This window comes from Taudactylus pleione, unplaced genomic scaffold (genome assembly GCF_031769625.1).
Source record: "Taudactylus pleione unplaced genomic scaffold, aTauple2 ptg000201l, whole genome shotgun sequence".
Classification (NCBI taxonomy): Eukaryota; Metazoa; Chordata; class Amphibia; order Anura; family Myobatrachidae; genus Taudactylus; species Taudactylus pleione.
The window spans coordinates 50,492,038-50,506,240 of NW_028284603.1; the positions used below are offsets into that span (position 1 = coordinate 50,492,038).

A 14,203-nucleotide genomic window follows, 5' to 3' on the forward strand; every position below is an offset into this window, starting at 1 on the left:
TGCCTCTTCTCCATCAGCTTGTGTATCTGTACATGTGCAATATCAAGCCTGACAATCTCCAGAAGCAAGGCCACTGCATTTTGATTATATGTAAAAAATATACAGCATATATGGGCTGAATCAATATTCAATGAGGATGTGGCACAAAATGGCTGCCCTCACTGTGTGTTAGTGACAGGTGCATTGCAGATGTCACTCAGGTGATCAAGTTTTAGGTGGTTGGTTCACATAGGTTTGGACACAAGTGGGCTTCAGTGAGCCTGCTCCCATATATGCCCTAAGAATTTCTGTGCAATGGTGCAGACACTGCATAATATCTTCTGACAAACTGTCCACATTCGAGTACTGAACCTCCTCCAGATCAAAGATGTCTTTCAGGAATTGAAGAACTTGATCCTGCATTGATCTTCCATCATAAATTTTCTTCAGCATAAAAAAAATAAATAAATGTACAAACTAAACAATCCTTCCATCCTTTCCCTGTCTTCAAGTACTCCATAACCATACTCCAACTCCCTTGGGCCTCTGATCTAGTTCTTGATTAATGAAAACATTCTTGGTTTTCTTTGGGGTCATATAGTTTATAAAACTGCTATCCTGTCTGCCACTGCAGTGCCACTGTGTTTCATAGATGTGCCATTTTGGAAGCTGAACTGCCACATGTTTGTGACGCCCACTGCAGTTGCTTAGCTTAGTTAGCCAGCTAGCTTTTGGCCTAAACTGGATGAAATCAATATTGTGAGCTGTGAGGTGGTCAAAATTGACTGGAAATGACTGGAAATAAATGTTATTGAGGTTAATAAAATAGTAAGAATGAAAACAGGCCCAAATTATGTGATTTCAGCTGTTTTTATGATTTTTTTTAGAAAAAAATACAGATCCAAAACACGCACGGGCAGTTTTTGCAAAACCAAATCTAGATCTAAAACACGAAGGAGATACAGGTCCAAAGCCAAAACACAGGGGTCAGCGCACATCTCTAATATATATATATATAATTATAATTATTATGACACTAACCTGGCTGTGGATCTGGGCTGCCTTTGCTGACAGAGTTCTGCAGTGTATTGAGTCTGCTTTTCATAATACGGACTCCTTCTGCAAATCGTGTTTCTTGACCCTTTAAGAACTGCTGCATTTGCCGAATTGCAGCCAGGAGCTGCTGTTTGTTGAGACAGTTCTATGAGATAAAACAAACAAACAACAACAAAGAAACACAGATGTTATAATAGAATACATTGTTACCATATCACTTTTATTTGTTGCAGCATTATGCATTACTATATCACATTACTTGTTTATGAATTTTACTTAAAACACCATTTCACATTAAATTATATCTGATAAACTTCAACATGCAACATGATTTTGCTTTGCTCATTAAATCATTCCAAATATGGCTGCCATAGTCAGGGCCAGCAACAGAAATCTTGGGGCCCTGTACACGCAATCCCACTGTATCTCTCCAGTGTCATCGCTACTTGTATCCCCACTCTCAGGGCGTAATTCAGACCCGCTCGCAAGCGGGTCGATGGTGCCCTAATGCGCATGCGCACGTCGGAGGGAGCTCCGTCGTGCGCATGCGCGAGACCCGGCGAGCGACGGGGTCTCGCACCAAAGGGGGCGTACTGTCGATGGTGACTGACAGCACGCCCCCTTTGGTGGGCGTGCCGGGGGCGTGGCTTCCAGACGGAGGAGTTCCCATGGGAACGCCTACCGTCTGGGTCCGGCACCACTGACATCAGTAGTGATGTCAGTGGGAGTGATTTTGGCTCTGATAGAGCCAAAATCACTCCAGGGCTTGCGGCAGCGAGACCCCACCGCAGGGTCTTGTCGCAAGCCCGATGGTCACGATGGTCTTGATCATCGCGACCATCATCATGGACGCTCGCATAAGCTGTGGGTGGTAACCCACAGCTATGCGAGCGTCCAAGAGGCCGCTCCAAGTTGAGGTAGGAGGGCCCTGATTCAGAGCGAGCGTTCTGGTCAGAGCGTCCGGCTCTGAATCAGGCCCTCAGTGTGTGTCCAACTCCTGCCTCATCTCCCCAGTGAGTTTCTGTTTGGCTCAAGCCCCAGCTTCCCCTCCCCAATTGTGGGTCTGTAGATACAGCCCACACTTTCTCTGTCTGCTCTTTGTCGTGGCTCCACTGACCTTCAGCGGTGCAACATCATGACATCACACATGCTGTACTATCCTCTTCATACCTGCGCCCTGCTGCATACTGCAGCAGCACAGGCAGGAGGCAGCGATCAGAACATTATGGTCCAGAGTGCAGATGGACTGGACTCTGGGAGCTCCTGAGTGGACAGGTCCCTAAGATTCCGATACAAGTGTCCTTCTTGTCACCCCAGGGACGAATTCAGAGAGATTCTAGGCACTGCTAATAGTCCTTTATTTACAGATCGCAGTAATCGAGTGGGCCAGTAAGGAATCAGAAGCTGCTTCAGGTACATTGGGCCCTGGTTATGTAGAGCTCTGAAAGTCAGTAACCCAATCTTGAAACAGATTCTCCATCTTACCGGCAGCCAGTGAAGGGAGTAGAGAATGGGTTTTATGTGGCTGGAATGAGGCTGATTAGTTAATACCCTGGCAGTTGCATTTTGTATCAGCTGCAAATGGTGCCAATATTTTGTTGGGAGACCCAGGTAGAGGACATTGCAGTAGCATATGTTTGATGATACGAATACATGTATGACTTTAATCAGACCTTTTGTGGGAATTAAGTGCTTGATTCTGGCTATGTTCCTCAGATAAAGGAATGAGTATTTGATTGTGGCTGATAACTGATGTCAAAGTGTCAAGCCACCATCCAGGACAACAACAAGATTCCTCACATATTCCATGTTTTGAAATTCTGAACCCCCAAGCGTAAGTCCTGTTGGTTGGCTATGCTGTAGTCTTGTCCTTTGATGGTGAGCTCCTATCATAAGGACCTCTGGTTTATCAGTATTCAGGTGCAGCCAACTGGCACTCATCCACTCCTGGAGCTCAGCTAGATATTCATTTAAGGTTATTATTGGGTTCTCAGTACCTAGAACAACGGACAGGTACAGTTGTGTATCATCTGCATAGTAGTGGTAAACCAGGCCATGACATCTGATTATTTCACCCAGTGGTAGCATGTATACTGCAAGAAGCATGAGAAATAGTATAGAACCCTGTGGAACACCGCATGGCAGTGGCACTGGTAATGAAGAATATACTCCAGATGAAACTCTCTGGGACCTGCCAGTGAAAAACGATTTGAACCAGCTAAGGACTGTGCCGTCCAGTCCACAGAAATTTTCAAGGCGCTCAATCAGAATCCTATTGTCCACAGTATCAAATGCTGCAGAGAGATGCAGTAGGATTGAACAGTCACTTCTGCCTCTTGCCATCAGAAGATCGTTAAGTACACATACCAGGGCTGTTTCTGTGCTATGTCCTCTCCTGAATCCTGAAATGGGTTATAAATATCATGGGCTGACAGGTGTGTTTCCAATTCAGTTGCAACCACTTTCTCGATAACCTAAACGTAAAAGGTTTGATAACGGTCTGTTATTAAGTTTTTAAGAAGAGATCTAAAGCTGGGTACACACTGAAATGATTTTGGCGCGATATGTGGTTTCCGGCCGAATCGGAACGACATATCGGCCGTATCGCTCGGTGTGTACTGCCAATATGCGCACTCCAGCAGCCGCTTGCGACATCGCCAGTTCGTGCTGCACATCCAACGATATCGCAAGCGGCCCCGTTGCAGGTAATGAAGGACGGAGTGGTACCCAGGATCCGATATGTCGGCCCGTTGGGCCGACACATTGGCTGGTTACACATGGATCAGTGTATACCCAGCTAGAAAATTGCTTCCTTTAGTAGTGCATGAAAAATGCTGGTCTGCAAATAGCATGAACTATTTTTGCAGGGCCAATTATGTCCATACACCCGATTAGAAGCTTGGTTGAGGCAGGGTCGAGATCACAGGTGGTGAGACGGAACATTCGGATAATTCCAGCAATGTCCATTACATCCATTGGGTCAAAACTGGTCCATGAAAACATTGGCAGGCTTGGAAATTTGGCACTCCTTTGATGGTACTGTGGGGATTCCAGCCCATATGGAGGATAATTTATCTGCAAAGAAGTTTGCAAACTCGTTGCATCTTGACAGGGAGAGGGATTCATCAGGCTGCAGGCATGCTGGTTTGCAGAGCATCTCCACTGTATGGAAAAGCTGGGCTGCCTATTGTTTGCTACCATGATCTCATTTGACAGGAACTCTGTGATTGTGGATTGATATTCTTCAATATGCTTAATTATCTTTACATTGGAGAATGGGGCTTTATCAGTGTTGGCAGCAGTGAGTTACTCTGGAATAGCTGTATCTCTTGGGATGAGAGGAGTTTAGTCTTAGCTGCGTTGCTACTTTACATTTTCCTAGTGCCCATGTCAGATGCTGGGATGTTTGAAATAGATCATGTGGACACATCAAGTGTCTCTACATACTCCTTTGTGATACTGTATGTACTAATGGACACAGCTCTGTAATTTCACTTTCTAATGAATTATATTTACATAGATGTGACATAATTTGTATTATATACAGTCAGGTGCATAAATATTGGGACATTGACAGAATTTTCATATTTTGGCCTCTATTTACCACCACAATGGATTTGAAATGAAACAAACAAGATGTGCTTTAACTGCAGACTTTCAAATTTAATTTGAGGGTAATTACATCCAAATCAGGTGAACCGTGTAGGAATTACAACGGTTTCTATATGTGCCTCCCACTTTTTAAGGGGCCAAAAGTAATGGGACAAACTAAACAATCCTAAATCTAACTTTCACTTTTTAATACTTTGTTGCAAATCCTTTGCAGGCAATTACAGCCTGAAGTCTGGAACGCATTGACATCACCAGACACTGGGTTTCATCCCTGGTGATGCTCTGCCAGGCCTCTACTGCAAATGTATTCAGTTCCTGCTTGTTCTTGGGGCATTTTCCCTTCAGTTTTGTCTTCATCAAGTGAAATGCATGCTCAATCGGATTCAGGTCAGGGGATTGACTTGGCCATTGCATAACATTCCACTTTTTAGCCTTAAAAAACTCTTTGGTTGCTTTTGCAGTATGCTTCGGGTCATTGTCCATCTGCACTGCGAAGCGCCGTCCAATGAGTTCTGAAGCATTTGGCTGAATATGAGCATATAATATTGCCCGAAACACTTCAGAATTCATTCTGCTGCTTTTGTCAGCAGTCACATCAGCAATAAATACAAGGGAACCAGTTCCATTGGCAGCCATACATGCCCACGCCATGACACTACCACCACCATGCTTCACTGATGAGGTGGTATGTTTGGATCATGAGCAGTTCCTTTCCTTCTTCATACTCTTCTCTTCTCATCACTCTGATACAAGTTGATCTTTGTCTCATCTGTCCATAGGATGTTGTTCCAGAACTGTAATGGCTTTTTTAGATGTTGTTTGGCAAACTCTAATCTGGTCTTCCTGTTTTTGAGGTTCACCAATGGTTTACATCTTGTGGTGAACCCTCTATATTCACTCTTGTGAAGTCTTCTCTTGATTGTTGACTTTGACACATATACACCTACCTCCTGGAGAGTGTTCTTGATTTGGCCAACTGTTGTGAAGGGGTTTTTCTTCACCAGGGAAATAATTCTTCTGTCATCCACCACAGTTGTCTTCCGTGGTCTTCCGGGTCTTTTTGGTGTTGCTGAGCTCTCCGGTGTGTTCTCTTTTTAAGAATGTTCCAAACAGTTGATTTGGCCACACCTAATGTTTTTGCTATCTCTCTGATGGGTTTGTTTTGATTTTTCAGCCTAATCATGGCATGCTTCACTGATAGTGACAGCTCTTTGGATCTCATATTGAGAGTCGACAGCAACTGATTCCAAATGCAAATGTCACACCTAGAATCAACTCCAGACCTTTTACCTGCTTACTTGATAATGAAATAACAAGGGAATAGCCCACACCTGTCCACGAAATAGCTTTTGAGTTGATAGTCCCATTACTTTTGGCTCCTTAAAAAGTGGGAAGCACATATAGATACCGTTGTAATTCCTACAACGTTCACCTGATTTGGATGTAATTACTCTCAAATTAAATCTGAAAGTCTGCAGTTAAAGCACATCTTGTTTGTTTCATTTCAAAGCCATTGTGGTGGTGAATAGAGGCCAAAATATGAAAATACTGTCAATGTCCCAATATTTATGCACCTGACTGTACATGCATGTTTAATGTACATACTGTTTTAATTTAGGTCACATGTGTTATTTCCAAAGTTCTAAAGTTTGGAATTGTGCAAACAACTCCATTCCACTGGTGATTTATGTTCCTTCTCTTTTGTAATATCTTGAGTGCTATTAAATTGAACACCATTACCCACAGTGGCCTGTGTAAGATATTTATTTCACTTGTCACTACCTTCGCAGCAGCCTGATTTGACCCTTACTGAGGACAATGAAATAAAAGTTTCAGATTTAGAATTTCCTCTTCCAAGAAGATGTTCCAGAGTTATGCAATGGGTATTCCTTATATCAATACTCTGTATACCTAAAATATCACTACAATAATTGACTCAAGCCTGTGGTTACAGTGTGCAGATACATCTTTCTTACATAGTTACATTTGCAAATAAAAATAACAAAATCAATTTAAAAATAAAAATGTTCATTTTCAGATATGAGCCATGAATGCAACAACTTATCCTGTCTACTTGGTTACGTGAATGGTAAACCATTCTTGCACTTACATGATGTACTGCTGTCACTTATACTACCTCTCTGTCCCTTGTTGCCTCACTCACGTGGCTGTATTAGGGAGTGCTGCCATCAGAAATTGTGGGGCCCGGTACTGTCAAAATAGGCAGGGCCCCCCAGGGGGGATGGGGCAGAGGTGTCAAAAAAATCTATAAATATAGGGAAATCAACGTTGATTCTACATATTATATATAGAAAAGATTAGTGGATCCCCCTGGACGACCTATAGTATCAGGGATTGATTCGCTGACCTCGTGCTGTTCAGAATATGTGGAGAAGTTTTTAAATAAGTATGTAGGTACTTTAGAATCCTTTGTTAAAAACACTACGTCGATTCTACAATATTGAACACTATACAGTGACTCCACATAATACAGGTATATCCAGTTGTCACACATTTTTAGAGGAAGATGTTTTAATCAGTCAAAAACATAAAGATTTTATCTGTCTTTTAATGAAATTCATTTTAAGTCATAACTATTTTAAATTTTCAGAAAGATTTTATATTCAAATTGAAGGTACAGCAAAGGGCACCGTCTTTGCTCCCAGCTTCGCCATTCTCCATATGGGAAGCTGGGAGCAGAAATACATCTATGGAGACCACTCCTTTAAAAACCATCTAATTTTATACGCTAGATACATAGATGACAGTTTAATAATTTGGGATGGCACAGAAGCCGATTTTATGTCTTTTATGGAGTACCTTAAATTAAATTAATATAATCTATGTTTTACTTACAAATTCAGTGAACATGAAATTTAATATTTGGATTTGATTTTAAGCAGTGATACTTGTGGAATTAGTAGCCTAAAGTATATTAAACCCGTAGACACCAATAGCTATGTCCATTTTAAAAGTGGACACATGAATAGTTGGAAAACCAACATACTATTCTCCCAATTTTGTCGGTTACGAAGAAATTGCACCTCGATGGAGACCTTCAAAGAGCAAATGGGAACATATTCAAAGAGATTTCGCGAAAGAGAGTACCCAGAAGACATGATATGTCAAGCAACAGAAAAAGCGACCAATATGAAACGAGAGGATTTATTGGTTTACAAACCTAAGAAAACAAATGAAAACAATTTAATTTTTATTACTCAATACAATAACAAAGAGAAAGAAATCCGAAGAATTTTCAATAGACACTGGGATATATTAAAGACTGATCAAATTCGAAGTAAAGTACTTCCTGACAAACCATCGCTAGCCTTCAGGAAGGCAAATAACCTGAAAAATTGCCTATCTCCCAGCAATTTGAAACCATTAGAAACCAAATCCACAAAATGGATTAAACAAGCTTAAGGTTTTTTTAAATGTAATAATTGTAATATCTGTAAGTTTGTAACTAACAACAACAGTCAATTCTCCAATCATGATAACACATCTTCCTTCAAAATTAAGAGTGATGAATTGCATGAGCAGTTGGGTTATATATCTACAGTCAGGTGCATAAATATTGGGACATTGGCAGAATTTTCATATTTTGGCCTCCATTCACCACCACAATGGCTTTGAAATGAAACAAACAAGATGTGCTTTAACTGCAGACCTTCAGATTTAATTTGAGAGTAATTACATCCAAATCAGTTGAACTGTGTAGGAATTACAACGGTTTCTATATGTGCCTCCCGCTTTTTAAGGGGCCAAAAGTAATGGGACTATCAACTCAAAAGCTATTTCATGGACAGGTGTGGGCTATTCCCTCATTATTTCATTATCAATTAAGCAGGTAAAAGGTCTGGAGTTGATTCTAGGTGTGACATTTGCATTTGGAATCAGTTGCTGTCGACTCTCAATATGAGATCCAAAGAGCTGTCACTATCAGTGAAGCAAGCCATCATTAGGCTGAAAAATCAAAACAAACCCATCAGAGAGATAGCAAAAACATTAGGTGTGGCCAAATCAACTGTTTGGAACATTCTTCAAAAGAAAGAACGCACCGGAGAGCTCAGCAACACCAAAAGACCCGGAAGACCACGGAAAACAACTGTGGTGGATGACAGAAGAATTATTTCCCTGGTGAAGAAAAACCCCTTCACAACAGTTGGCCAAATCAAGAACACTCTCCAGGAGGTAGGTGTATATGTGTCAAAGTTAACAATCAAGAGAAGACTTCACAAGAGTGAATATAGAGGGTTCACCACACGATGTAAACCATTGGTGAGCCACAAAAACAGGAAGACCAGATTAGAGTTTGCCAAACAACATCTAAAAAAGCCATTACAGTTCAGGAACAACATCCTATGGACAGATGAGACAAAGATCAACTTGTACCAGAGTGATGGGAAGAGAAGAGTAAGATTATTCATAAACAAATTTTATGAATTTTATTAATATTATAACTCTAACTTTTTTTATGTATTCTTCAAACGTATATTTTAAGATATTTTAATGTACTTTTTAACATTAGTGTACTGACTCTAGCTCTTATATAATCTGTTTTGCCTATTAGATATATCCTCCCTTCTTAATATATACCATTATTTTAGTTTATATATATTATACATTATTATTAATTTTAAACAGTTTGCTGCTAGTTATATTAAATATGTATTGTTGTAATGCTATTTATTGCTGCAATTATGCCTGACTGTCTATTTAGGTTAATACTGATATAAATTTACATAAATGTTATGTCAAACCTTAGACAAAATGGCAGCCGCTATTATATGTATGGAGGTACTTCAACAAAATGGCCACTGAAGGTGGGACAATTTAAAATAGTACAATATCAGTGATAGTGTACTTCGGGGTAGTGTGACAGCCCTTAACAAGTTGTCATAGCAGCCAAAATATGCATAAACAACAAGCCCTTAAAGGTGTGAGCATTGGGCAAGATACGCTGAAACTAGTAATGCCCACAGCTTAGATGCAAGGAAATAGAGCTGATTCCTGTGCTTTAACACCATGTTACCGCGCATGCGTGGGTAAACACAAGATGGCGCCGCGATCTACACATGGTGTCCTATACCTCCAAGACACACGCGAAGTGTTGTCTAATCCAGCGCATGCGCGGTAATAAACAAAATGGCGACGATTACAGGAAACACCATTTATGGATACTAGCAATCATTTTTAAGGTATATAAGACAGTGCTCAAGGGTGCTATATGAATCCTCCTGAAGAAGTCCAGCTTTAACTGCATTAAGGACTAAGGGCTTGATTCAGAGCCGCTCGTAAGCGGCACATCTGCGCATGCGTATGGGTCGTAATGTGCATGCGCCAACCAGTCATTGCGGTCGGAAATCGTGTGTTCGCAAAATAGCGAGTCCCTGCTAATTTGAGTGACAGGATGAGGCGTTTGTGGGTGGTAACAGGGTAAGGTGCTTGAAAACGGGGAGTGGAGATCCGAACGCAGGCATGCCAAACGGTCAAAACGGGCGTTTTAAGGGTGTGCATAATTAACAAAGCAGCGTCATCGGCCACGTCACTTGGTTGTCTCTTAGCCTGAACTGTTCGCATGATTGCGGTAGGAAAATCCTACCACAAGCACTGCGAGCAGTTCAGACGCCTTTCGATTTACTCGATTAATCTAATAAATAGCGGAGATGACGTATGATGCGAACGGCCAGGGGGCGTTTTTACAAAATAGCGAGCGCATATTTCGTTCGCTCTCTCAGACATAGAGGCGTCAACAGACCGCAAAGAGCGAGCGCTCTATTTAAATATCTGGCCCCTTTTTCTGAACGAGCGAGCACAAATAGCGTCCGGCTCTGAATCAGACCCTAAACGCGTTGAAGACTGTGGGTGTACCCCTAGACTCTGTGACCAGCTACCATCAAATAAGCTTGTTTGAACTTTTATAAATGTAATTCTTCATTTTTTTGTGTGTATTGTGTGTATCTTGGATTAAACTTTGTTTTGAAGCATACTACACTATGAGAGTGTTCTCTCTCTTTTTAAACCCTATGCTTGGAGTATATTGCCAGTTGCCTTTGGGTGTGTAGGAGAAACAACCCAGTGAAGCCAGGAAAAGGACTCATAAACAAATGCTTGTTGTTCTGGGTCATTACGGTACGCATGCCATTTATTGAGAGAGTGTGCTGCATTGTAACTAAATACTACACTATAAAGGCGCTTGTTCTCACCTCTTGTTTTTTATATATATATATATATTAGGGGTGAGCGGGTTCGGATTTCTGAAATCCGAACCCCCCCGAGCCCCCCCGATCCGAGTCCGATCCGAGTCAGGCTCGACTTTTCCCGCCTGACTCGGATTCTGAAATCGAGGCAAAACGTCATCTTCCCGCCTTCCGAGTCTCGCGGGTTTTGGATCCTATATAAGGTACCCACGTCGGCGCCATTTTCTCACTCGGCTGTGGACAGTGAAGAGGGAGGGTGGGAGTTAGGGCTGTGTAGTGTAGTGTAGTGTAGTGCTGCTGTTGTCCACTACTTCAAAGTCCATAGGGGCTGGCTGTGTTGTGCTGTGCTGCTGTTGTTAATAGGGGCTGTGTCCACTACTTCAAAGTCCATAGGGGCTGGCTGGACTGTGTTGTGCAGTCAGTTCTCCATAGGGGCTGTGTCCACTCCAAAGTCCTGTGCAGTGTCCCAGTCCTAAAGAGGTGCTGTAGTGTTGTCCAGGGGGTGCTCTGTCCATCAGGGGTGCTCCCCTCAAGTGCTAAAAATATAATATATTTTCTGTGTTTGTGAATTGTGTGCGCAGTAGCCGCACGTGCATCAACAAAGTAGTGCCAAGCGTGCGCCTGTGTCATAAGTAAAGGGCCGGCTGGCTTGACCATTAAAGGGTGCTGTAACCCCCGAAAGTACACTCCAGTCCAAACCAAAAAAAAATTATTTTCTGTGTTTGTGAATTGTGTGCGCAGTAGCCGCACGTGCATCAACAAAGTAGTGCCAAGCGTGCGCCTGTGTCATAAGTAAAGGGCCGGCTGGCTTGACCGTTAAGGGTGCTGTAACCCCCGAAAGTACACTCCAGTCCAAACCAAAAAAAAAATTATTTTCTGTGTTTGTGAATTGTGTGCGCAGTAGCCGCACGTGCATCAACAAAGTAGTGCCAAGCGTGCGCCTGTGTCATAAGTAAAGGGCCGGCTGGCTTGACCGTTAAGGGTGCTGTAACCCCCGAAAGTACACTCCAGTCCAAACCAAAAAAAAAATTGTTTTCTGTGTTTGTGAATTGTGTGCGCAGTAGCCGCACGTGCATCAACAAAGTAGTGCCAAGCGTGCGCCTGTGTCATAAGTAAAGGGCCGGCTGGCTTGACCGTTAAGGGTGCTGTAACCCCCGAAAGTACACTCCAGTCCAAACCAAAAAAAAAATTATTTTCTGTGTTTGTGAATTGTGTGCGCAGTAGCCGCACGTGCATCAACACAGTAGTGCCAAGCGTGCGCCTGTGTCATAAGTAAAGGGCCGGCTGGCTTGACCGTTAAAGGGTGCTGTAACCCCCGAAAGTACACTCCAGTCCAAACCAAAAAAAAAATTATTTTCTGTGTTTGTGAATTGTGTGCGCAGTAGCCGCACGTGCATCAACAAAGTAGTGCCAAGCGTGCGCCTGTGTCATAAGTAAAGGGCCGGCTGGCTTGATCGTTAAGGGTGCTGTAACCCCCGAAAGTACACTCCAGTCCAAACCAAAAAAAAAATTATTTTCTGTGTTTGTGAATTGTGTGCGCAGTAGCCGCACGTGCATCAACACAGTAGTGCCAAGCGTGCGCCTGTGTCATAAGTAAAGGGCCGGCTGGCTTGACCGTTAAAGGGTGCTGTAACCCCCGAAAGTACACTCCAGTCCAAACCAAAAAAAAAATTATTTTCTGTGTTTGTGAATTGTGTGCGCAGTAGCCGCACGTGCATCAACAAAGTAGTGCCAAGCGTGCGCCTGTGTCATAAGTAAAGGGCCGGCTGGCTTGACCGTTAAGGGTGCTGTAACCCCCGAAAGTACACTCCAGTCCAAACCAAAAAAAAAATTATTTTCTGTGTTTGTGAATTGTGTGCGCAGTAGCCGCACGTGCATCAACAAAGTAGTGCCAAGCGTGCGCCTGTGTCATAAGTAAAGGGCCGGCTGGCTTGACCGTTAAAGGGTGCTGTAACCCACAAAGTACACTCCAGTCCAAACCCAAAAAAAAATTATTTTCTGTGTTTAGCCGCACGTATATATCAAATCGATATAACATAAATGGAGGACCAAACTTTCTCCGATAAAAATAAAATAGAGAAAGATCAAGAACCACTTCCTCCTAGTGCTGAAGCTGCTGCCACTAGTCATGACATAGACGATAACATGCCATCAACGTCGTCTGCCAAGGCCGATGCCCAATGTCATAGTAGAGGGCACATACAATCCCAAATGGCAAAGTTCAGGAAAATGACCTTGAAAAAGACATTTAAATCAGCTGAAGAGAAACGTAAACTTGCCAATATGCCATTTACGACACGGAGTGGCAAGGAACGGCTAAGGTCGATCCCTAGTATGTTCATGACTAGTGGTTCAGCTTCACATGACGATGGAAGCCCTCCTCCCACTAAAAAAATCAAAAGAGTTAAGCTGGCAAAAGCACAGCGAAGAACTGTGCTTTCTAAGAAGATATCACAAATCCCCAAGGAGAGTCCAAGTGTGGTGGTGGTTGCGATGCCTGACCTTCCCAGCACTGGACGGGAAGAGGTGGCTCTTTCCACCATTTGCACGCCCCCTGCAAGTGCTGAAAGGAGCACCCACAGTCCACTTGCTGATATGCAAATTGAAGATGTCACTGTTGAAGTACAACAGGATGAGGATACTGGTGTAGCTGGCGCTGAGGAGGAAGTTGGCGAGGAGGATTCTGATGGTGATGTGGTTTGTTTAAATCAGGCTCCGGGGGAGACAGTTGTTGTCCGTGGGATGAAAAAGCCCATCACGGTCATGCCTGGGCAGAAGACCAAACATTCCACCTCTTTGGTCTGGCAATATTTCTATCCAAATCCGGACAACAACTGTCTTGCCATATGTACCATATGTAAAGGTGAAATAAGTAGGGGTAGGGACGTCAACCACCTAGGAACATCCTCCCTTATACGGCACCTGCAGCGCGTTCATAAAAAGTTACTGTCAAGTTCAGAAACTTTGGCTAAGACCGTAAGCAGTCCAGGGACACCTAAATCCCGTTGTCCTGTTGTATCCAAGCGCCTGCAAACCACACCGTCAACTCCCTCCTCGTCAATTTCCTCCTTAGTTAGGATCGGAAGTAGTCCTGCAGGCCATGTCACTGGCATGACTGACTCTCCTATCCGGGATTCCTCCGGAGGATCCTGCATTGCTACGCCTACTGCTGCCGCTGCTGCTGTTGCTGCTGCTGGGAGTCGTTCATCATCCCAGAGAGGAAGTAGGAACACCACTACTTTTACTAAACAATTGACCCTCCAACAGTCCTTAGCGAGGAGGATGAAGTACGACAGCAGTCATCCTGAAGCAAAACGTATAACTGAGGCCTTGACTGCTATGTTGGTGTTAGA

At 43.0% G+C, this 14,203-nt stretch overlaps 1 protein-coding gene across 1 annotated transcript in view; it reads right to left on the minus strand.

The window, feature by feature from the left end:
* Positions 1 to 14,203, minus strand: part of FBLN7 (fibulin 7) — a 131,320-nt gene that overhangs the window by 44,745 nt on the left and 72,372 nt on the right. Inside the window, exon 2 of the mRNA XM_088477378.1 lies at positions 1,021 to 1,180. Coding sequence (XP_088333504.1) covers positions 1,021 to 1,180 — 160 coding nt within the window. The remainder of the gene's footprint in view (positions 1 to 1,020; positions 1,181 to 14,203) is intronic.